At 53.7% G+C, this 21,924-nt stretch overlaps 10 protein-coding genes across 10 annotated transcripts; 4 read left to right on the top strand and 6 right to left on the bottom strand.

Annotated features, from left to right (window-relative positions):
- Positions 1-42: 42 nt before the first annotated feature.
- QC763_0024310 (uncharacterized protein) lies at positions 43-510 on the bottom strand (the record flags this gene model as incomplete). Its single annotated transcript, XM_062905427.1, has 2 exons — positions 362-510; positions 43-158 (listed from the first exon to the last, which is right to left on the bottom strand). The coding sequence occupies exons 1-2, from the start codon at positions 453-455 to the stop codon at positions 43-45; spliced, it is 210 nt and encodes a 69-aa protein (XP_062771759.1). The 5' UTR covers positions 456-510.
- A 393-nt stretch (positions 511-903) lies between these two features.
- On the bottom strand, positions 904-4,368 carry QC763_120550 (uncharacterized protein). Its single transcript, XM_062908644.1, has 3 exons — positions 4,320-4,368; positions 1,526-4,271; positions 904-1,446 (listed from the first exon to the last, which is right to left on the bottom strand). Exons 2-3 carry the CDS (start codon positions 3,667-3,669, stop codon positions 1,086-1,088), a joined length of 2,505 nt encoding a protein of 834 aa, XP_062771758.1. The 5' UTR covers positions 3,670-4,271; positions 4,320-4,368; the 3' UTR covers positions 904-1,085.
- A 208-nt stretch (positions 4,369-4,576) lies between these two features.
- On the top strand, positions 4,577-8,281 carry CYT20 (Valine--tRNA ligase, mitochondrial). The gene is made up of 3 exons (XM_062908643.1): positions 4,577-4,910; positions 4,976-7,331; positions 7,389-8,281. The coding sequence occupies exons 1-3, from the start codon at positions 4,709-4,711 to the stop codon at positions 8,125-8,127; spliced, it is 3,297 nt and encodes a 1,098-aa protein (XP_062771757.1). The 5' UTR covers positions 4,577-4,708; the 3' UTR covers positions 8,128-8,281.
- Positions 8,282-8,388: 107 nt separating this feature from the next.
- Positions 8,389-9,678, top strand: RPL37B (60S ribosomal protein L37B). The gene is made up of 5 exons (XM_062908642.1): positions 8,389-8,581; positions 8,765-8,792; positions 8,853-8,888; positions 9,001-9,071; positions 9,140-9,678. Exons 1-5 carry the CDS (start codon positions 8,578-8,580, stop codon positions 9,283-9,285), a joined length of 285 nt encoding a protein of 94 aa, XP_062771756.1. The 5' UTR covers positions 8,389-8,577; the 3' UTR covers positions 9,286-9,678.
- QC763_120520 (uncharacterized protein) lies at positions 9,150-11,108 on the bottom strand. Its single transcript, XM_062908641.1, has 2 exons — positions 10,361-11,108; positions 9,150-10,251 (listed from the first exon to the last, which is right to left on the bottom strand). The coding sequence occupies exons 1-2, from the start codon at positions 10,874-10,876 to the stop codon at positions 9,970-9,972; spliced, it is 798 nt and encodes a 265-aa protein (XP_062771755.1). The 5' UTR covers positions 10,877-11,108; the 3' UTR covers positions 9,150-9,969.
- Positions 11,109-11,141: 33 nt separating this feature from the next.
- QC763_120510 (uncharacterized protein) lies at positions 11,142-13,633 on the bottom strand (the record flags this gene model as incomplete). The annotated part of the gene is made up of 5 exons (XM_062908640.1): positions 11,142-11,292; positions 11,329-11,569; positions 11,644-12,674; positions 12,729-13,434; positions 13,489-13,633. 5 exons carry the CDS (start codon positions 13,631-13,633, stop codon positions 11,142-11,144), a joined length of 2,274 nt encoding a protein of 757 aa, XP_062771754.1.
- A 1,261-nt stretch (positions 13,634-14,894) lies between these two features.
- QC763_120500 (uncharacterized protein) lies at positions 14,895-16,553 on the top strand. Its single transcript, XM_062908639.1, has 2 exons — positions 14,895-15,267; positions 15,383-16,553. Exons 1-2 carry the CDS (start codon positions 15,107-15,109, stop codon positions 15,804-15,806), a joined length of 585 nt encoding a protein of 194 aa, XP_062771753.1. The 5' UTR covers positions 14,895-15,106; the 3' UTR covers positions 15,807-16,553.
- On the bottom strand, positions 15,941-16,647 carry QC763_120490 (uncharacterized protein). Its single transcript, XM_062908638.1, has 2 exons — positions 16,303-16,647; positions 15,941-16,244 (listed from the first exon to the last, which is right to left on the bottom strand). Exons 1-2 carry the CDS (start codon positions 16,469-16,471, stop codon positions 16,018-16,020), a joined length of 396 nt encoding a protein of 131 aa, XP_062771752.1. The 5' UTR covers positions 16,472-16,647; the 3' UTR covers positions 15,941-16,017.
- A 707-nt stretch (positions 16,648-17,354) lies between these two features.
- On the bottom strand, positions 17,355-18,287 carry QC763_120480 (uncharacterized protein; the record flags this gene model as incomplete). The annotated part of the gene is made up of 1 exon (XM_062908637.1): positions 17,355-18,287. One exon carries the CDS (start codon positions 18,285-18,287, stop codon positions 17,355-17,357), a length of 933 nt encoding a protein of 310 aa, XP_062771751.1.
- A 1,866-nt stretch (positions 18,288-20,153) lies between these two features.
- QC763_120470 (uncharacterized protein) lies at positions 20,154-21,913 on the top strand (the record flags this gene model as incomplete). Its single annotated transcript, XM_062908636.1, has 4 exons — positions 20,154-20,246; positions 20,306-20,456; positions 20,514-21,391; positions 21,452-21,913. 4 exons carry the CDS (start codon positions 20,154-20,156, stop codon positions 21,458-21,460), a joined length of 1,131 nt encoding a protein of 376 aa, XP_062771750.1. The 3' UTR covers positions 21,461-21,913.
- Positions 21,914-21,924: the final 11 nt, after the last annotated feature.

Here is a 21,924-nt window from a genome sequence, read left to right as displayed (position 1 = left end):
CTGGTGTGCCCCTCGAGGGGGGTTGTTGTTGTTTGGATAGGTTCAGAACGCTTGGGGTTTGGGGGTTGGGGGTTGGTTGACGCGGGTGGTGTTGATGTTGACGTTGATGTTGACGTTGATGTTGACGTTGATGTTGTGTGCTGTGCTGTGCACGGCCCCTGATCCTCTCAGTGAGTGAGGGCGCTGTGGCGGGGTGAATTGAGATTTGAGATTCGACCATGCAATCTGTTCCCGTCTGCTACAAGACGACGGACTACCGGCTTTTCGATATGTTTTGAAGTGATAGAATTCTCCTCTGTTCCATTGTTAGCTCATTTTCCATGTCAAAATTTGGAGAAATGGAAAGCGCTCGCTGACTTACCTGATGTTGAAGGTGAGAAGTTGCAATGAACGCGTTGGGCGCTGTGGAAGGAGTGTGGGTGAGCGTGTGCTGTGATAAGATAAGCCCACTTCATACTCGGTATCTACCTGGGAGTGAATACACATCAGCACATTATGCAAAACATGATGATCTTCATCTTTTTTTGTGCACTTCATATTTGTTTGTTGAACGTAAGAATTATTGCCTCAGCCGTCTTAGCTGTCCCTGTATTTTATCTTCTCATAGGGCAGCGAGATTCATCCTGAGCAGCTGGCAGCCATGTCGCAGGAGATCGAAAGAGGCCAGAGGAGATATGATGTAGAAGTGAAGAGAAAAAGTTCTTTGTGAAATGAAAGCTACAGCTATCCAAGTGTCTAAGCCTTGTGGAGGTATAATCCTAGTGAGTTCACTCTGCCATGTCTGATGGGATCCTGTGACTGGCCGCTTCCAATGAGAACCCCAACCCCCCCCCTTCCCCCCCCCCCTTCCCTGGGCTCCTCGTACATTCCAAGTACGTATCAGAATAAAGATAAAATTTATCAGGTCAAAAACGAAAAGAGGTATCAAAGTTGTGTATGTAAAAGAGCGAGTGACGGTTTTGAACAATCCCAGGTGTTCGGCCCCTTGCCCAACGCCCATGAAAATGACCTCCCACCCCAAGTGCGCCAGCCAAAAATGCGAAATCTCTTCAAAAAACAACGGACGCCACTATCACCATGCTGTATTACAGGCGGCTCTCTTCACGGTCGTCGGCCGCAAAACGCCGGTTCTCGTGCCGATTCAAAAATGCCTGTCCGGGCTCGCCCCTTAGCAGGTGCGCCATGAAGTCATACCATCTCACCTCATGTATCTCTCTCTGTACTTGCGCAAGAGCCTCTCTTCCTTCCTCCACGTCTGACAAGCGGTTGGAGGAATACGATCCAGTGTTGGAGTCCACGAAGCTGGAAGGTTCAGTACGAGTGTACTCGCTGTCGTCATGATACGGCTCGTAGTGTGGGCTTAATGGCGAACCACGAGCCAGAGACTTGACGATATCATTTTTGCATATCGGGCAAGTTCTCCGTCTGGTGGTGAGCCATGGTGTGCTGTGACAAAAATCAGTAAACACGTCGTCAAATTTGTGGATTTCCACGTCGTCTAGTTTGTGACTTTAGATCCACTCACATGCAGTCCACATGAAACTCATGGCCACAAGGCAAGCTCATGACCTTGCTGACGCCGTCCACGTATTCCTCCAAACAAATCACACATTCGCTCTGTCTTCCCATGTACTTCTTCCATTGACTGGCACCATGCACCGGGGTGTTGTCTGGTGAAGATGATCGCCCAGCCTGCAAAGCGTTATCAGCCCTCAAAAGATCCGAAGGCTCAGGCACGCCAGTGGTGGTCCGAGACCGGGGCCGCGATCTCGAATTTCCTTGCAACAGGGGTGTTGTAGGTGAGGAGCTGTTGGGCGACGGCGTCCTGGATGATTGACTGGGCGATGGCGCAACTGTGCGGTAGGTCCGTACCGGCAACCGATCGACCACAGCCTTGGGTGCTCTCCATCTCCGCCTTCTGTATTTAGCTCGCAAGATAAGAAGCGTGTACACAACCGTGAGGGTAATCAAGGGGCTGATCACCAGGACCAACAGGGTGTCAAAGAATGGACTGGCACTGCCGGTAGGAGTGATCGTGACCCATAAACCTTCCCGCACATTGCCATCGTCTTTGTTCCCAAAGTTTTCCGGCGACAGTCTTGAGCTCTCCTCTGTGGCAGATTGCTCTTTAGCGTCGTCCCCGAAGAGCTTATAAATAAGCCCACTGGAGCTTTCCGAGGAAGAACCAGACTTTCCAGAACGATGGCCATGTGAGTCTCCAGGGACATACTCGCCACTACCTGGCGTAATACTGCCACCTCTCAAACCACTAGACTCCTTGTTGGTGGACTGGTTTTCCGGCGCCGGCCGATCTTCCTCGTCCTCCTCGGAAGACCTAACAAGATCGGGGTCACGCCAGTCTTGTACACCTATCTGAAAACCATCACCCGGCGACTTGTGCTCCTCAGAGGACGCACGACCACCCGCTCCATTCTTGTTACCCTTATCCGCACTTGGTTGGAGGAGTCTGATGCTTTCGTCGCTCCACTCGTCAGCTGCGACCCAGTTCAGACGACCACTGCTTGGCGGCCGGCTCTGCTCTGACCCTTTGCTTCCACTATCCCCCCAGGAGAACAGACGGGAGATCCAGCTCCTGCGTGTCGAGCGTGACTTCTTGACCGCAGGGGCCGAGGCATCCTGGAACGACGCAGTTTTGACCCCCTGGGCGTGAGGGCCAGATTTGGGTCTATAGCCCGCACCTGTATCGGCCGCTTTGGTTTGCTTATTGACCCCAGGCTTGCTGGAGTGCTGTACTTTCAAGATCGGGTTTCCGTTCTCGTCCAGAATATCTTCAATGAAACTGCCTGGTTGCGCGAGTGATGACAGTAGCATGGCGGTCGTTTGCGATGTGAAAATCGAGGGGATTGTGACATTATCGACATTGCCCCTCGCAAACATCTGGATCAACGGACCCCCTTTCACATTATCTCCAACAATCACCCCGATCGCACCGCGGCGCTGCGCCCACTTGACCTTCTCCAGGAACCCACAACCACCTCTGCTCAGCAATGTGATCTTGCCCGTAATTTCTGCCGTCTCCTGCATGGATTGGATATCGGCATGACTTGACGCTGAGACCACCGAGCCTTCGCTGTAGGGGCTGCGAGTCTGGTCAAGTTCCTGGTGAAGGTAGTCGTCGGTCCCATCGTGACGCCTTTCTGAAGATTTTCCGTCCGCTGGAATCCCTGCGCCCAAAGGATCACGCTTTGTACTTTTGGTGTTCAGTGCAGCGGGTCCTGACTTTGAGGCTGCGGACCCATGCACAGTGGTTTTGATCGACAGTTTAGGTCTCCCATCCTCCCAGCCTGGGAGATCGCTGCAGCCGAGCTCGCCCCCGACCTCGCCCTCTTGGAGATGATCTTCAGCAAATCCACTTCCTATCCATAGTTGCCCGCTCAGGCCGTCGGCAGGGAGGATGGGCCCAAAGGCAGCCGGTCGCGCAGCAAAGAAGGTACTATTATCATCGAACAGGCTTATAGCAGCATTGGGAGGGAAGAGCGAGAACGGCGCAGTGAAGGAGAAGAAGCTCCGGAATGACGATTTCCGGGTCGTCAATGGTGTCACGGCGGGGGCGGCGTTGGGATGGCGGAGGGAACTGATGGCCCTGCACACGAGGAAGAGCGACGCGAAGAAGAAAAGAATTAGTATCGCGATCCGTGGAGGTCGCATCGTAGATTATCACAGCGCAAGCGGCCGCAAGGAGGTGTCTGGCCTGCTCTTGCCCAGGACTTGCGTAGGGCTTAGAAACAAGCTGCAGTTGGGACGTTGGGTCGGGCGGGCTTGAGCCGTCGCGTCGTGGCGCGCCTAGGTAGTCATCCGCTGTAGCCCTGGGAAATAACACTGGCGCCAAGGGAGCACGTTAAGGAGGAAAAGGCAAGGCGACTGAGGTGGGCGGGAAAGGGAGTGAAGGCTGAACACGGGCTGATGTTGTTGTAGATGACGAGATAATCAATGAGCGATAAGAGCATTAGAGTTACAGGGTAGCGGCCAGTCTTGGTAAGGGAGAGCTGGAAAGTGGCGTGGGTCAAGTGGACTCACTCGCAGCGGATAGGACCGGGAACAGCTGCTGAATTGTACGTGGGGCAACCTGTCTTGCAAGCATTCCCCGCATTCCTTCCTCGATGGTCGCCTTTTTGACGGCACGTGCCTCTGATTCTCGAATTTTTACATATCTGCAACAGTTCTGTGTTGGATGCAATCTACAAGCCTCACAAAAGAGTCAGCAAGAATACTCATTGCTTGAGTAATCTGGGGTGGAGCAACGGGCTGTGCTATGCACTTATCAGTAAGGAGTCACACAGGTGGACGGGATTCTCAACTTGTGGTAAGAGAAGCTTGAATGCTTGGGCATTTGGAATTTCGCTTGAGGAGGTCATGTTGGAAAAAAAAAAAAAAAAAAAAAAAAAGGGGTCCATGTTACAATTTGTTCCAGAATCACTCGACGGCCAGCCTTGTGTGTTGGGAGACAAAGTTGGGGCCAGGCCGCGCGGGGTAGTAGTGGCAGAAAGCAACAGAGAAGCAAGCTACACACGGGTTAGGGTTCTGTAAGGTATGGTTCAAGTCGCAACTGACTCAACGTTGAATCCTCGCCGGAACCCCACCTTTTTTTGCATATGGAAAAAGAGCCTGCAGCCAACATGAAAGGCCCCTCGTTAAGAGTCACGCTGCCGCCCCTCTTAATACTCAATTGACCCCCCGCTGAGCCTGGATGCTGAGCTCGTCGTGGCGACTGGTTAGTTCGACACGGAACTCGCTGCTTAAAGCATCCTTGGCTTCTTTCCGTCCAGAACCTCGAACCTATCACTCCTCAGCGTACCGACTATCCAAAATGGCCGACGAAGCTGCTAAAGCCCCCGCGCCGGCGACCACACCGGCCGCCGCTCCCGATGCGCCTGCGCCAAAGAAAAATGGTGAGTCTAGATCCGCCGAGCGCCGCCATTGTCGTTTCCTTGATCAGATTCTGACATGCCCAAAGAGGCCAAGGAGAAGGCCAAAGCCGAAAAGGCTGCCAAATTCGCTGCGAAGCAAGCTGCCGCCAAGCTGAAGCAACAGCAACAAGCCGGTGACAAGCCTGCCGAAGCCCCGAAGCCCAAGGCGAAGAAGGCCGAGACTCCTGTCCTTCCTCGCTACAAGGACGAGACTCCAGCTGGTGAGAAGAAGAAGATCCAGCCCTTCGATCACCCGCACTTCTCAGCATACAACCCCCAGGCCGTCGAGTCGTCATGGTATTCATGGTGGGAGAAGAGCGGCTACTTCAAGCCTCAAGAGCCCCGAACCCCTGATGCTGGCAAATTCGTCATTGCCCTGCCGCCCCCGAACGTCACTGGTGCACTTCACTGCGGCCATGCTCTCGCCAACTCTCTCCAAGATACACTTATTCGATGGAACCGGATGAAGGGCCTCAGCACACTCTGGGTCCCGGGTTGCGATCACGCCGGTATCGCCACTCAGTCCGTTGTCGAAAAGATGCTGTACAAGAGAGAGAAGAAGACGCGCCACGATCTCGGCCGCGAGGAGTTCACAAAGCGCGTGTGGGAGTGGAAGGGGGAATACCATGAGCGCATCAACAATGCCCAGAGACTCATGGGTGGCTCCATGGACTGGAGCCGCGAGGCCTTTACCATGGACGAGAACCTGACTGCCGCCGTTATGGAGGCGTTTGTCACTCTTCACGATGAGGGTCTCATCTACAGGTCCAACCGCTTGGTTAACTGGTCCACTCATCTTCGCACCGCCCTCAGCACCTTGGAGGTCATCAACAAGGATATCACCGGGCGCACCATGATTGACGTGCCCGGCTATGACAGAAAGGTTGAGTTCGGTGTCCTCACATACTTCAAGTACCCAATTGAGGGGTCAGACGAGTTCATCACTGTTGCCACCACACGTCCCGAGACAATGTTGGGCGATAGCGGTATCGCTGTCAGCCCCGGTGATGCCCGCTACGCACACCTTGTCGGAAAGCACGCCCGTCATCCCTTCACCCGGAGGTTGATGCCCATCGTCGAGGATTCCTACGTTGACCCAGAATTCGGCACTGGTGCTGTCAAGCTCACCCCCGCGCACGACTTCAACGATTACAAGCTCGGGGTCGCCCACAAGCTTGAGTTCATCAACGTGCTTACCGAAGACGGCTTGATAAACGAGAACGGCGCTATGTTCCAGGGCCAGAAGAGATTCAACGCCCGTTACACGGTTGTCGAGGAGTTGGCTAGGCTTGGCTTGTTCGTCAAGAAGGAGCCCAACGCCATGGTTATCCCCATTTGCGAGCGCAGTGGGGATGTTATCGAGCCTCGCATGGCGCCTCAGTGGTGGGTGAAGATGGAGGACATGGCCAGGGATGCCATGAGAGTCGTTGAGAGTGGTGAGATCAAGATCAGCCCGGAGAGTGCCCGCAAGAGCTACTTCCAATGGCTCAACAACATCACCGACTGGTGCATTTCCAGACAGTTGTGGTGGGGCCACCGTATCCCGGCGTACCGTATTGTCCTTGAAGGCGAGGACAGCGAGGAGACAGACAAGGCCACCTGGGTTGTTGGCAGAAATGCCGAAGAGGCCAAGGCCAAGGCCGCCGAGAAGGCTGCCGAGCTGTTTCCCGGCAAGAACTACACCCTCGAGCAAGACCCTGACTGCCTCGACACCTGGTTCAGCTCCGGCTTGTGGCCCATGGCTATCTTGGGCTGGCCCAACACGGAGAAGGATGATTTCAAGAAGTTCTTCCCCACCGAGCTGCTCGAATCCGGCTGGGATATTCTGTTCTTCTGGATTGCCAGAATGATCATGCTCTCCCTGAAGTTGACGGGCAAGGTTCCCTTCACTGAGGTGTACTGCCACTCGTTGATCCGCGACGCCGAAGGGCGAAAGATGAGCAAGAGTTTGGGTAATGTCATTGACCCGTTGGACATCATCAACGGTATCAAGCTCGAGGACCTTCACGCGAAGCTCTTGACAGGTAACCTCAGGTCTGACGAGGTTGAGCGTGCCACCAAGTACCAGAAGCAATCGTTCCCTGGCGGCATCCCAGAGTGCGGCGCTGATGCTCTGCGTTTCACGCTTCTCTCGTACACCACCGGTGGTGGCGACATCAACTTCGACATCCGCGTCATGGCGGCCTACCGCAGATTCTGCAACAAGGTTTGGCAAGCTTCCAAGTACGTGTTGGGCAACCTTGGCGATTCCTTCAAGCCTGATGCCCAGCTTGACCTCGCGGCTCTGTCGGTCCCAGAGCGCTGGATTGTTCACCGTACCAACGCGGCCGTCAAGGGCATCAACGAGGCTCTCACGAACAGGCAATTCTCTACTGCCACCAGGCTCGTGTACTCGCTCTTCTAGTAAGTCAACGGTTTCCCTTGGGTCAAAGTTCAGACAGAGCCTCTAACCAAACCCAGTGATGACTTCTGCGACATCTTCGTTGAGAACAGCAAGGGCATGCTGGGCCAAGATGCGGACCCTGCCCAAGCCAACTCTGTCCGCCAAGTCCTCTACTTTGTTCTTGATACGTGCCTGCGTCTACTGCACCCTATGCTTCCCTTCATCACCGAGGAGCTCTGGCAACGTCTGCCACGGAAGGCTGGAGATGAGACTCCTTCCATCCTCCTGGCGCCGTATCCCGAGGCTGACCAGGCTCTCGAGTTCCCCGCTGAGAGCGCAGACTACGAGCTTGGTCTCAAGTGCGCTAGCGGTATCAGATCGTTGGCTGCTGAATACAACATTCGTGATGGCCGTGCCTTCATCGTGGCTTCTACTCCTGCCGCCTTGGAGAAGGTGAGCGCGCAGCTCAACGCCATCAAGACCCTCTCCGGTAGGAGCATTGCTTCCACCGAGGTTATCGAGGAGTCCGCCACCCCCAAGGGCTGCGCTGTTAGTGTCGTGAACGCCGAGATTGTTGTTCTTCTCCAGGTCAGCGACCAAATCACAGATATCGCAGCCGAGATCAAGAAGATCACCACCAAGCTGCAGAAGACCACCGTCGCAATTACCAAGCAGGAGGAGTTGATCAACCGCGAGGGTTTCGAAAAGGTCAGTGATGTTGTCGTAACAGCTGAGAAGAAGAAGCTTGCCGATGCACAGGCGGCCAAGGAGAACTACGAGCGGACACTCGCCGAGTTCAGCAAACTCAAGCTCTAGGAAACCCAAAAAAAAAAAGGGGATTCAAAAGGAATTTTTCGTAGTGTTAGCCAATACTCATCATCCATAGAATACAATCTTCCATTTACTTGTGATGATTGCTGCCCCTGATTCCACCCAGACCGAGCGATGCTTATCTTATCAGTAAGCCCAGAAATAATATGGGGCCATGTGTGGTGCGAAGAAATCTTGGCGGACTGGAACTGCGCCGTGTGGTTTTCGCACTAGCCACGTGTGGCTGTTCTGGTGGCCCCCGCAGCCCTAACCAGGAAAACGCTTGGCCACACAGATTCCCAAAATTTCGCGACCCCGGAACCGCGAGAGATTCTGCAACCCATCACAAAGCTCCCTCTTGTCGACGACGACGCAGGTACGTTTAATCGACCGAGAAGTAGCTTTCTCCCCAATTCTCAATTCTAACTCGGCAATTTTTCCAGATCCACCGCCAAAATGAGTACGTTCCCACCCCTCCGTTGCGATACCTGAGCACACCACACCCATCCCCGAAATATCGAAATGCATCCTCGACTCGAGATGCCGATATCCTCGACGCCTTGATGGCTCATCCGTGGCCGAAATTTTGCATCTACACATTGCGTACGGGATTGGTCACGGTTATGCTGACTCTCGATAACAGCGAAGGGTACCTCCAGCTTTGGCAAGCGGTATGTTTCGACATTGGGATATGGAGTGAGGCGGAATTCATTGCTGACTCTCATCAATAGCCACAACAAGACCCACGGGATCTGCAGACGCTGCGGGTAAGTCCTCACGAGCCCTTCATCGACGAGCCGGACGAGAGAACGATTCGATTGCCGACGAGGAGGAACGAGAGGAGGATGACGAATAGATATTGACATTGGTGTTCAACAGTCGCCGTTCTATGCACAACCAGAAGCACACCTGCGCTTCGTGCGGCTACCCCGCTGCTAAGACCCGCAAGTGTACGTTGCCAACAACACTCGAGACGACATGAAAAGGGAACGGCTTGCTGACGTTCGGGGTATTACAGACAACTGGTCCGAGAAGGCTAAGCGCAGAAAGGTTACCGGCACCGGCCGCATGAGATACCTCAGCACCGTCTCCAGAAAGTTCAAGAACGGCTTCCAGACTGGTGTCCCCAAGGGCTCGCGGGGTCCCAACACCGCTTCCGAGTAAGCAGGTCGTCTTCGGGCATTGATGGGCTGGAACATGGATGACGGGACGGGTCGTTTTTGGCGAGCGGTGTAAACGGGCGCTGGGATTCACAAATTTATTCCGGACGGGGAAACCATGCTCGCGGTTTTTATGCTTTGCTGCTTTCAGTCATCACAAATGGTATGCATCTCGGCGGGCAAATTGGGGTCATAAAACCACAGAACACAAAAATCGCGAATGCACTCGCGACGAACCAACTACCATCCAGACCAGTTTATCCATGGGCACGAGAGTCAAGCAAAAAAAAGTGATGAAACAGCATCAAGGGCAGACGGTTTTATGAAAGGCGTGAAGGTGTTTGTTATTACTGGGACAGCCCAGCAGACGCTCCCAAGAGTCAGGCGCAAAGGGGTTCAAAATCGGTATTTCTGTGTTTACCTCTTTGGTGCTGGCTTATGATGCCCTCTGGTGCTGTCCATGATTGATGATTGGAATTGGGCGTCTCGTGCCATATTCCATGCGTCCGGCTGTCTCTTGGAACGCTGTGCTTCTCAGCTACTTGGGCGGCGGTTTTGCTGTCAAAAATCGGGCATCATTCGCTTGCGTCATATGTGTGCGTGCTTGCTATGCCTTTCTGGACCTTATCGTCCAATGACTTGTCATTGCCATGAGCATCTCATCCATTTACTTGCCATATCGTGACATCTACTGCCCCCTCTCGAAGACCTTGGCACCGCCATGCCCCCCAACCTTGTAAAGATACTCTCTGTCCTCCGTCTCGCCATCCCTCGAACTGGTGATCCTCACCACCCCACTGACATCCTTTGCTGTGCCAGTGTCCAGCAGCCTCAGGGCGCACAGCATGTCCGCCTCGTGAAGCAGTGACAGCACAAACCAGGAGTGGTTCGTCTCGAGGGGTGTGGGAGCGACAGGAGGGTGAACGAGAGGGTCGTCGGCTGACACGGTAACGACGCAGCTGTGGACCTTCTGTTCATTGTTTGTCAGCCCCACCCACAAACTTCTTTTTTTTTCCCTTGCCAAATGGCCACGAGGGTCGGGAGACTGGGGATGGGGGCGGCGGGAAGGGAAGACAAACCTCTCTCAGATCCAAGATGACATCCCTCACCGCGATCCCTGCCCCTTCCCCACCGCCAGCACTAGTACTCGCAACCAAGAAATCCGGCTGGTCCAGCACCAGCACCACCCTCCTCTTCCTCCCAGCATCCAACCCCGCCAGGGCATCTCCGATCTGCCTCTGAACCGCCCGGAGATCATCCCCGTCCTGCAACCTCCCCCCGGACCGCTGGGACGGGAGAAACAAGCCCGTCAACCCATCCACAAACGCGAACCTGCCCTTTCGGGCTTCGGAGTCGAGGTCGAGCGAGAGCTTGGAGAGGGTCTGCTGGAAGAAGGGGTAGTCTCGAAGGAAGGACGCCAGCAATACGGCGACTTCTGGCTCGCCTTCGACGCTGGGGGTTTTGAGGTAGGAGTGGATATACCGCGCCAGAAGCCAGTTTGTCGATGCGCCGAGGATGGAGCTGAGCACAATGAGGGAGGTTTCCCGGGGCAGGGAGAGGTAGGGTTCCAAAAGGTGGGGGGTTGTGGTCGACATTGCCGTGGTTGATATGGTGGTGACTGGTGATGGCGGGTTTGATGGAGCGTTCAAAGACCCCCCAAGAAATGTTGGAGGGGTTGAAGAGATGGTAAAAGTTGGGGGGAGAGGGGCATCAAAGTGGAGAAGGGACCTTGATAATCTACAACACCACAACACGACACCACCACAACATGATCTTCAAAGATAGTATGATTATAAATGTACAACATATATCATATTAATGTATTTCTAACGAGTGCTAAAGCCATGTTGGTATCATATATCATATCCAGAACACAGACCGTTTAAAAAAGTCATCAAACCCCCAGCCCAGTCCATAAAGAAAGAAAGAAAAAGAAAAAAACCAGCCATGTAAATGCAATGCAGTAACACTAAACCATGCGGTCATAAAACGAAAGTCTTTAAAAAAACGCCAAAAAAAATCCATTCCAAAAAACAAAACAAAACCCCAAAAAAGAAAGAAAAAAAGAAAAAAAAAGAAAAGAAAAAAAAGTCTCATTCCGATTTCCTGTGTCCAACCTTTTGAAAGTTGACATGAAGCCTCTCCTGCTTTCTCCGCTCGATGCTCTCCTAGAACCTCTCCATAAAGTTCTTCCGCACCGTCCACATGCGCGCCCGCTTGCCATAGATATACATCGGGATGGTGAACAGCAGCAGGATAAGCTGAATGACACCAATCCAAATGTACACCTTCTTCGGTCCGTCCGAGCTCAGCCAGCCGGTGACGAACAAACTGAAAACAAGACCATGGAAGATGTTCTTGCAAAAGTTGAGCGTGACAAGGGCCTCGCCGGCATACTGTCTGTAGCTGTCGACGCAGAAGGTGATGCTGGTTGTTGATCCCAAACAGCACCCAAAGGAAATTATGCCAAAGAATGCCGTCGGCACCATCCAGTGATCTCTCACCTCGGCCGACCAGCCGAAACCCATCAGGCCGATAACCGTGGTGATGGCCACGGGGAGAGCCATGATGAGTCTGAACTCGGGTTCGTAAAGTCCACCATTGCGTCTCGCCATCGCCTTCACAATGACATCCGAGACTCTGCCTGCCACGGCAGTTCCGAGGACACCACCGATAAAAGGAGATATGTAGACGAGACCGGTCTGAAGGGCGTCAAAGTCGTAGACTTCCTCTCGGTATATCACGGCCATAGATTCTGATATCACGATAAGCCATCCGACCGAGCACGCGTACACGATCGATGACCACAACACGGCAGGATACGACAGAAGAATCAGAGGCCGGACGGCAGCCTTGTGCCACTTGTCCTTGTTGAGGCGGCCATTGAAGGGTTTGAGCTGCTGAACAAAAGATTTCGGGGGTGCGCCGCGCAAGACGGTCGTGTACGCCTCTCGCCCGGACCGAGAGCTCGAAAGCGACTCACTATCAGTGTCGTGAGGAGTTCTCGAGGCGGGGCCGTCGGAGACCGGCTTTTCCGACTCTGAAATTGCAGGAGAGGCTTGGACAGTTGGGGGTCGTTGGATGTCTTGCGATGCTCTCTCGCGGGGCTCCGAATCTAGGTACTCGGGCTCCGGAGCGAAACCGACTTGCGCCCTGGTCGCGGCTTTCGGAGGCTCGGGTGAAGGCACAGCTTCCGTGATTGGTGATTGCGGAGCAGGCGTGACAGCCGGGGTGGCATGAGCCCCCGGGTGAGCCACATCGTGTTTCGAGGAGAAGCGGCGGAAGAAGTTTGGTCTGGACTTCTTTCTGCGATGCGGAGCACGGTCCCAGAAAGATTCGGGGACGAAAAGAAACAAGAGGACCGAGCAGAACCCGACGATGATGGCAACGATCCTAGAACAAGGCGTCAGTCCCGCACTCGAAGGACACGCATGCTGATGGACTTACCAAAACACCCATCGCCATCCCAACTTTTGAATAATGGCAGCGCTGACCAAAGGAACCAGATTCTTCCCACCGAGCAACAACAGAGTGTAGATACCGATGCGGAATGCGCGCTCGTGAAGGAAGAAGATTTCGGCAATGGTGGCGGAAGGAAGACATTCGACAGGGCTGACGGAGACACCCTGGAGGATACGGGCAACCACCAACGAGGCGAAGTTTGGTGACAAGGCACACCAAACCGAAGTCAAAATGAACAGGACGGAACTGAACAGGTAGACTGGCCGCTTTCCCCACAAGATGGCAGTTGGAGAGAACACAACGGAGCCCAGACCCATACCCATCATGTACAGACCTGTCGTGAGGGAGACGGTGTGAACATCTACCCCATAATCGCTGGCAACGTCGGTGAACCCGGCGGCCAGGATGGGCGTCATGCCTCCACCAACGAGGCAGTAGAGCCCGAGAGAGAGAAGCGAAGAGTCTCTTCGCCATACCGGCCAGTTCAGGGGATCATTGGCCGAATCATCAGGCTGAGGATCCAAGATGATTTTCCCATCCTTGGTCTTCTTCTTGGGGTCCTCTGCCGGAGGCGGTGGTTCGGTGACCTGGCGAAGGACACCGACAGGAATAGAGGAATGAGATGTTCTTGCGGGTGCGTTCCTCAAGCCGAGCGGCTCGTTGTGATCAGGGGCCAGCAAGAGAACGGAGCCTAGGAGCGGTGTTAGCAACCAGACTTGCTTGAAAGCCGTTGTAAGGGACATACCTGGAACCTCGATCGTGTCCTTGTCTTCCAGGATTCCCATCGTCCATCTCGTTGGGCCCTTTTTTTCAACGGAACCCTCCCCATTGGATGAATTGCGCGAAAACCATTTTCGCCGCTGCGGTGATTCCCCCGAGCTGCTTGCCATCCCAAGCGTCTAGGTCCAAACAGGTGAAGGATATGCCGTGCCAGGTGAAGCTGCTTAGGTGGTTTTTAGGATGAAAAGTTTAAAAAAAATAAATTTTTAAAAAAAGGGAGAGAGGCTAAGAGGTTCAGAGACGAAGTTGGTCTTCTAAAGCTGGAGGAGGTATTAGACGACGTCTGTTGATAAGCGAGAGACAGCGCAGAAACAAGGGCTTCCCCCCAAGTCGCGTTGATCTCCAAGACGGGCAGGCGGCGGGAGGGTAGGAGGTGCAGCGCCTTCCAGCAGCAAGGCCGTGATGCCTGCAGCTTTGCGGGGAGAGTGGGACCGCTTGTCGTTGGTCTGACCTTGCAAGTTTGAAGAATGAGAGATCTGGAGATCAACTGACGCCGGACGCGATGGAAGGAAGCGCCGACGTCGATATATACAGACACAACGCGCCGTGCCCAGCGTCAGATGTGTGGAGCCGGCGAACTGCTTCAAGAAGGCTGCACCGCTACGGATTCGGTTCATCATGACATGGATTGTGTGCCAAGATACGGCCAAGGTGGTGCTCGACAAGAACCCTTGGTTATCAAGAGAGAGAGAGAGAGAGAGAGAGAGAGAGAGAGAGAGAGAGAGAGAACCTCTCGGGCCCTCTTGGCTGACCAGTGAAGTCTCGTCGTTCTCGACGTGTCCTCAGCTGTGTCCGGATCCTCACCGAGAGACTTGTTGAGCAGAGAGGTTGAAATCAGGGAATAGGCCATTGGGTTGCCAGTTGGACGCACCTCTAAAGAGCAGCTGCTGACACTCTACTCTACGAATGGCACGGGAGGCCCGAAGGATCAGCACCTGTTGATGGTCTGGGACGTCTCCATCTTTACGGTCACCCAAGGTCCCCCTCTGAAAGGTGGTGGAGTGTGTTGTGCTACTTGGCGGGGGGTTGGTCCCTTGTGATTCCCCAGATACTCCACCGACCCCCGCTAACAGCAGAGTCTCCTGCGACCTCGAATTTCCCCCGCAGGGTTGATAATAAGACGCTAGCTGGTGGTTGTCAGAAGATGGCAACAAAGAGAGCAAAAAAACTGGAAGCGACGGTCGGCACGCGACTCCCGTATGGTCTGACCAGTGGACCGCAACGGGCAATGAGTGGTGGTCGTTGCTGGTCCATGGGAAAACACTGGACAAGGTCTCCCATGCAGAATGACGCCAGCTTCATCTGGTGGTGCACACAAGGCGCTGTGAGTGCGGCAGCCACCCCCCACCCCGCCTCACCCGCCCCAGTGCCGAGAAGTTGGGCTGCGGGCCAATGATGATCCCTGTCGTTGGGCATGGGGGCTGATAGCTGTCCCATGAGCTCATCGGTTTCTTTGATAGCTCCGATATGCGAGTCAAGCCCAGACATGAAAAACACGGATTCTGACAAACTTGGTCAGTTTTGTCGCTATCTCGATGATACCCGTCTCGGTCTCTCATCTTTGAGGAGCCCCAGCGAGCAGGATGCACCCCCTTCTTCTTCGACCGACCCTTGCCGGGCGGCTTTCCCGTCGGGCCAAGTCTTACAAGACCGTCATCGCATGCATAGAAGAGCCGCTGTCCGTATCACGCGTTCACTTCTCGACATCGCCCAAGGTGGGTGCGAAGAACCAGGTTTATGCCTCGTGAGTAACCTCATGCATCTCCCCCACATGTCCCAACGGTGCCGATGGAGCAGTGGCCTTACCGCTTTGGGGGAATATCTTTTGACAGTCTGTTTCGTTCGCTCGAATCATGTAGCGTTCGTAACCCGGACCAGTTTCACACCTACCAACTCCTGTCGGCATCATCCCGGACGCCTCTCTTGACGATGTGGACAGCCTCGTACTGCCCAACATGCAAAGTCGTAGAACCCCTCATCCGGGAGCTCGTCGAGTCCGGTGTCGGTGAGGCTGAGGGCGGGGTGGGCTACTGCGAAGTCGAGTACGACGCGCCAGATGTCATGAGCGCGGGTCTGGGGATGACCTACATGATCAGTGCCCTCCCGACTCTTCTCAGTTTCGACGCCCAGGAGGCTCAAGTCGAGACCAAGGTTACGGATGCCAGGAAGATGGCCAACCGTCAGTTTCTGGAGGAGTGGGTGAGGACCGAGGCACGTAGACACGGCAATCGGGGTGGTGGCGGGGGCAACTTCCTCAGCAATTTCTTTGGCAAGTCGAAATAGTTGTGAAACGGCTGACCCCCCAACAGTCTGGGCCGAGAGAATAGAAGCTTTTAGGTAAGTGGTAGGCTTTGAATATCGACATTGGGCAGCCAGCCAAGCAAACTGACACATGCATCATCCAGAAAATCATCACAGCGGCGAGAATTTTGATTTTTCAGAAATGTGGTGACAGCTGATATCTCACAGCTAATCCTCGGCAACACGGGCCCTCTCAAGGAGTGTAAAACACCTCCTCAACTCCTTTCCACCAAGCCGGTTCCCCGTCTGAACTGCTCTTCGCCCCCGGTACAAGAGACTCCTGGAGGCTGTCCGTCAACTTCCACCACTCCCTCACCTTTGGGTTCTCCCTCATCCTCTTCATGTCCGCGTCATAGTCGGTGCCAATGTACTTGAAGCTGGCGAAAAGGATTCCGCTGTCTGGATCGTGGAAGATGCTGTCTGTGGTTTGATTAGATCTCGGTTGCTCGTGTGTCGATCACATCGAGGAATAGATTACAATCTCTGATATTGCTAGCCTTGATCTGCTCCAACACAACAGGCCAAACGGCAGCGTGGATCTCCTTGTACTTGGCAACGTGCTCGGGTTTAAGCTTGATGATCTGACCGAACCGGCGGACTGGGCCAGCGGTGGCAGGGGATTTGGGTGAAGACCAGAGCTGAGACATTTTTGGTCTTTTAACTTGAACAGCAATGGTCTTGCCAAAGTCAGAATTATGTCGGGAAGGTGAATTCAAAGTAAAATGAGGATGTTGGCAAGTTGAAACAACCTCAAATGAGACTTGGACGTTGATGTCTTGAGTGTGACCACATGGAAAAAGTGGATTGACTGATTGGAGGGAACCGACCTCTGAGGTGCTCATAGCCCCCTCACTCTCACCACAAAATAACAAAATAAGTGGAACAGAAAAGTGAAGTTAATTCATATTTATTTTAATAAAAAAAGAACCATGCCTCAAAAGGTAGATAGATTATCAGGCGTTCTAACTCTCTTTATTCAAAGGCTTTGTTGCTATCTTTAAAGTCCTATTCACCATCTCAAAGGCATATCAACTATCGTCAATGGCCTAGTGATTATCCTTCAACCTGAAAGGCATGGTTCAGCAACCTACCTGTGTCAACTATTTTGTGGTGACGATGCCCCTCTCAAACCGCTCACTTTATCCGGATGCCTCTCTCGAAACTGGTAGGAGACATCGAGAGAGCACACCAGCGCTGAATGATGCCTAGACTTTAGCCGCGAGCTTTGTCTTTAGATTCAACGTCCGCCTGGGTCTTGAAGCCTGCAGTCCTCCAACATACCTGCCAATCCAGTTCTCGCAAACAGCCCTGCAATATTTACTACAACGACCTGAGACTCAAGACCGGGAATCTACACAATTAATGATGGTTTTTCTACAATATCCCAGAGTGGAATGCTCAAGACGACTGCTTTTGCCAGATATATATATACCATTAGCGCCCACCACACAAATCCCAACCTGGTATCTAACCCGTATCCCGATTCCGAAACTCCCAAGACTCCAAGCCATCGCCTTCTTATGTCGCGACTCACCCCCGAATCCCCAGCAACCCCCTCAAAACAGCCTCGCTCCCCCTATACCACCGTCCCCTTGCCTCCAGCTCATCCAACCCGTTCCTGGCCCCCTTATCCTCCCTCCTTCTCTTCGCTTCTTTCGCCGCCGCCATCGCATTCCCCCTCTTCTGCTCCAGCCCGGCCACCTCTCCTTGCAACCGCTCCACCTCCTTCCTCTTCCGTGGAGCCTGATTCCTCAGCTGCTCCAACTGCCTATCCAACTCCTGCATCTGCCTCTTTTTCTCGCCCACAAGCTGCAGCGTCTTCGCCAGCGGTAAATTCAGCTCTGCCCTCGATCCCTCCCCAAGCTGCTGCTCCTCCTTCAACCTCGCAATCTCCCTTTCCAACCCCTCCACTCGTCCCGGCAGCTCCCCTAGCCGAACAGTCTCCGTCTTGACCCTCTCGTAACGTTTTGCCAGCTCCCGCCCCCTCGCCTCCAGATCCTTGACCATGTCCGCCACCTCATTCTTGAGAGCCTTCAGCTCCGCCTTGGCAACCTTGTTGCTGTCTTCCAGCTCGGCGTTTTCCTGGGGCGTGACGATCAAGGGCGGGTCGCCGACGATGGCGCGGATGAACTTTTCTTTGGTGACCTGCTCGACGTAGGAGAAGCGGAGTTTGGAGAAGAGTTCTTTGTAGTGGAGGAGGTCGGCTTCGAGGGAGGAGGGGGTTGGACCCGAGGGGGGAAGGGAGGTGTTGGAGATGTCGGAGGTGCGGGCTGCTGACGGGGTCTCGGACGAAGAAGCGGACGTGATTATCGGGGCGGAGAGGCGGATGATGGTTATGGGGGATTCTTCGTCCGAGGCTGAGGAGGCCGAGGGAACGAGGGATTGGAGTTGGGCGAGGGCGTGGTTGGCGCGGTGGGTGAGCGATTGGGGTGACGCTTTGGTTGGGGATTTGGCGCGGCCCATTTTTGCGGCCTTGAGTAACTGGTAAAATTCTGATATCTCTGGTAAAAAAAAAAAAAAAAAAAAAAATCAAAAAAAAATCGAATTTGTCCCGTCGTGTTTTGCAAAAGGGTTGGTGGTTGTCTTCTGTTTGAGAGTTGCGCTGGCCATGAAGGTGCGCCGCGATGCGCTCTCGAAAGCACGCGGCCGGCAATCTATCTGTTGACATTAAACCCCAAAAGGTGTTAGCGCGGGGCAGCCGTGCCAGACCCTAACCCTGATATTCATTCCTCTTGGAAATCCACCTCGGAACTTCAGAAAACTTCCCACGTGAGATCTTCCACCTGTTGTGGAATGTCATCCGTCAGCTTTGGGCTTTGTACCACACGCCCCCTTTTTGTCTTAGTTTCTGTACCAAGACAACATTCCACAAAAAAAAACAAAAAAAAAAAAAAGATATGTCAGAAAATAGATACGAAGCAAGGGCGAATGCGAAGGACCTCGACGCCAACTCAGCGAGACCTCAGACATCTCCCGCTGCTGCCTGCAAACACTGATAGCAAGCCCGGCAGCTGGAAAGCATGCAGCAAAACAATAGCCGTCATGCAATGTGGAAGGAGAATGTGACTGGTCATCCTGGCATACTCGCACAAGCAAGGCAATCCCATCTTGTGTTCTTTTAGGCTGCGCTACCATGTCGACAACCAGCAAGGGATCGGAAGCTTCACCCGCGGTCGGATATATTGTTTACTCAGAGTCAGGAAAAAAAGGCTTCGATGGCTCACTGACATCAGTATGCAAGTGTCACCGAGTTTGGCATTTGCGGGGACTGATCCTCTTCCCGCTCGTCGACGATCCAGCGTCCCATCTGCACGATGAGATTAGATATTGGAACCCTATCACACAGCCCGGGCCCCCTTCTGCTGACCGCCAGCGGCCCACGGATGCAGGACAGGCCAGTTCGCTACCCAAGCTCGGATCCTACTCTCCGTCCCAACCACCGATTCTTGCGCGCTCGGAAAACAAAAGAAATTCGACAATACATGCTGCTCGACAACACATGCTGCAAACCAGCGCGGGGTCTACTCAGCCCAGAGAGAAGAAGCAAACCTTGAATCAACACGGGTCAGCCGCCTCTCTGGCCGTGCCCGGTTTGGGAATACCCCGCTTCCTTGGACAGAAGCTTTGTCATGCCGTTGGCTGCTGGTGTCTCTGCTTGGCTAGAACTGCAGCAAGAACTCGACCTTGATTGGATTCTGTAGCCAGCCACTTCGATCATCCACATCGAACACGGCCCGTGAGGAGTTGGGTGGTTCCAGGGTTGCTTGCCTCTCTCGTTCTCTCGTTTGAACAGGAGCAGACTTGGGGGAGAGAAACCGGCAGGCTCTGGTAGGAGAGGCTTGGCACACTTTGTTTGCTTTTTGAGAGTCGTGCCCGAGCTTGGACCCCATCATTAGAAGTCTAGCTCGACATTGCCAGGCTAGTCGTTTCTAGTAGTGGAAGCGTCGATCGGCCAGATCAGCCAGAGAAGAAAAGGTTGTGGAGGAAGATCCAATTGGGGGATCACTTGGGCGTCCCCCACCCTCTGTCTCGAGAAGCACGGTCCATATCAAAGACCACACACCCTGTCCCCCTCCCCACCCCCATGCGAGCAAGTCACAGAAAAAAGAAAGTCATTTTGGGGAATCGAGTCCGACTGCTCCAGAGTTGTGGCTTGCTGCGCACTATAGTTTGTCTCAGTTTGCCCTAGGGACCACCCTGTATGAGGGTCGAGTACTAAAAGTTGGGGGAGGGGCCGACTTCCCAGGACCCGTCTCCTCCATCTTCTCTCTCGCTGTAGTCTTTGTTCGCACTTGTTTGCTGGTGATATCTGCCTGTTTTGGTCCCGCAATGGCAATCTCTTCTCCTCCAGCTGATCCCCCTCCGGTATGGGTTCGAGCCGGTGACCCAGCTGGTGGACCTTTCTACATTCTCGTTTCCAATGCAAGTCTTCTTTCTTCTTGACCACCCTTTCGATGCGAATCCTAACTGACCTTTGAAAGCTGCCTGACCAAACCGACGCTCGAGAATTTCGTAACTTTGTGTTTTCTCTACTTCATAAGAAGTCAGAGGTTTTTGTTGGCATCCAGGGCGAACAGAAGAACAAGGGCTGGGTGCGGATTATCGGCTTTAGCCAGTTCGAGAATTGCAAGAGTAAGACCTCTCCTGTTGAGCCGAGAAAGAGAACGCATGCTGACCAGTTTCGGGCAGGATGGCTGGCAACTACTTACTACAGGGGTCGTCCCATCAAGGTCGATGACCCTGGATACAGAACTGGTGGCACAGGAGCCGTGCAGATAGTCAAGCCGTTCGACCGTGATCGGGACTTGATCGTTACCCACGAAGATGCGCTGGCTCTCAATAAACCCCCTGGTGTGCCGGCCCCGGCACGTAACTACACGTTGGAGTCAGCAGCTTGGGGGTACCAAGCCGCAGCAGTTCCTCGCAATGCCGGGGCCATGATGCAGCCGGGGCCGTATGGGGTAGCCAGCTGGATGGGACAGTCGCAACCGCAGCAACACCCCCAACACCAGCACCTTCAGGCGCAACTGAACCCCCAACAACAGCCAGTCACCTCGATGACAGCAACCTGGGGGCAGCAGGCTCAAGTTGCCCTGTATCATGGGCAGCCTCAAGTAGCTCATGCGGCACAACCTCAACCAGCCCAATCGGGGTATTATTCCCAACAAGCCCTTCAAGGTCATCTACAAGCCTGGTCACACCCGCAGCAGCAGCAACAACTACAACAACAACAACAAAGCCCTATCTCTCTAGAAGCCCAAGCAGCTTTTCAACTACAACAAGCAGCCTGGTCTCAACCGCATCTCTACGCCGTCCCATCCATTCCTCAGCCGTACTTCCAGCCCGTCCAACCAGGTATGGTAGCCGGTATGCCATACTGGGGATTCCCGCAGATGCCGGCCTACTATGGTCCTCAGGCACAACAACCGGCATCGAACGAAGCTGCCCAGGCTCAAGCCCAGGCACAGGCTCATGCGCAATGGGTATACCAGCAGCAGCAATTTCAGATGGCTTATGCCGGGATGTTCCAGGCTGCTCAACAGCAGCAGCAGGTTCAGCATTCTCAGGTAGGCTTACTTTCTCCATCACATCCACCTTTGCTTATCCTCTGACACCGTTGCGAGCAGACCATGTAGAGAGCCCACGCACGTTCAAAGTCAGTCTTTATGAGACACCTTGCCATACATGGCCTTCCGATGCCCGAACCTCTCCGCACAAAGCACATATCAGCAATCAGACAAAAATATATCCCCCAACATGCACACAACCCACCCCCCTCATGCTCGACATCTCTTTATCCCCCTCTCTTCTTTAACTTCCTTTCTGTTCGGTTTAACCAAAAAAAAAAATTAAAAATAAATGGTGTTTCCTTTTCTCAAGGGGGGGGGTCACCGGAATCGCAATCAGGTAAAACAACAGGGGCAAATTCTTCTAGGGACAAGAAGGCAATGGCAAAATGACACACTAGGTTAGGTAGTTTAGGCGTTTCTTTCTTTTTTTTCTTTACCTTCCTTTTTTTCTCTCTTTTTTTTCTTTCCTTTTTCTTTCCTTTTTTTTCCCCCTTTCTTTCTTTTCCTTTTTCCCCCCCCCTCGCAATGGA

The sequence above is a fragment of the Podospora pseudopauciseta genome, chromosome 1, assembly GCF_035222475.1.
Source record: "Podospora pseudopauciseta strain CBS 411.78 chromosome 1, whole genome shotgun sequence".
Classification (NCBI taxonomy): Eukaryota; Fungi; Ascomycota; class Sordariomycetes; order Sordariales; family Podosporaceae; genus Podospora; species Podospora pseudopauciseta.
Note: the sequence above shows the minus strand (reverse complement) of the source record. Positions and strands in the feature narration are given on the sequence as shown.

What these genes read in the sequence shown, in the direction of transcription:
- QC763_120550 (XM_062908644.1), bottom strand. Translation starts at nt 3,669, where the DNA reads ATGCGACCTCCACGGATCGCGATACTAATTCTTTTCTTCTTCGCGTCG. An exon ending in GAGTTTCATGTGGACTGCAT is followed by an intron (nt 1,447 to 1,525) that starts GTGAGTGGATCT and finishes TTTTTGTCACAG; the next exon opens with CACACCATGGCTCACCACCA.
- CYT20 (XM_062908643.1), top strand. Translation starts at nt 4,709, where the DNA reads ATGCTGAGCTCGTCGTGGCGACTGGTTAGTTCGACACGGAACTCGCTG. An exon ending in GCCTGCGCCAAAGAAAAATG is followed by an intron (nt 4,911 to 4,975) that starts GTGAGTCTAGAT and finishes ACATGCCCAAAG; the next exon opens with AGGCCAAGGAGAAGGCCAAA. An exon ending in CTCGTGTACTCGCTCTTCTA is followed by an intron (nt 7,332 to 7,388) that starts GTAAGTCAACGG and finishes AACCAAACCCAG; the next exon opens with TGATGACTTCTGCGACATCT.
- RPL37B (XM_062908642.1), top strand. An exon ending in ACCTCCAGCTTTGGCAAGCG is followed by an intron (nt 8,793 to 8,852) that starts GTATGTTTCGAC and finishes TCTCATCAATAG; the next exon opens with CCACAACAAGACCCACGGGA. An exon ending in GGGATCTGCAGACGCTGCGG is followed by an intron (nt 8,889 to 9,000) that starts GTAAGTCCTCAC and finishes GGTGTTCAACAG; the next exon opens with TCGCCGTTCTATGCACAACC.
- QC763_120520 (XM_062908641.1), bottom strand. Translation starts at nt 10,876, where the DNA reads ATGTCGACCACAACCCCCCACCTTTTGGAACCCTACCTCTCCCTGCCC. An exon ending in TCATCTTGGATCTGAGAGAG is followed by an intron (nt 10,252 to 10,360) that starts GTTTGTCTTCCC and finishes AACAATGAACAG; the next exon opens with AAGGTCCACAGCTGCGTCGT.
- QC763_120500 (XM_062908639.1), top strand. Translation starts at nt 15,107, where the DNA reads ATGCACCCCCTTCTTCTTCGACCGACCCTTGCCGGGCGGCTTTCCCGT. An exon ending in AAGAACCAGGTTTATGCCTC is followed by an intron (nt 15,268 to 15,382) that starts GTGAGTAACCTC and finishes CGAATCATGTAG; the next exon opens with CGTTCGTAACCCGGACCAGT.
- QC763_120490 (XM_062908638.1), bottom strand. Translation starts at nt 16,471, where the DNA reads ATGTCTCAGCTCTGGTCTTCACCCAAATCCCCTGCCACCGCTGGCCCA. An exon ending in GGCTAGCAATATCAGAGATT is followed by an intron (nt 16,245 to 16,302) that starts GTAATCTATTCC and finishes ATCAAACCACAG; the next exon opens with ACAGCATCTTCCACGATCCA.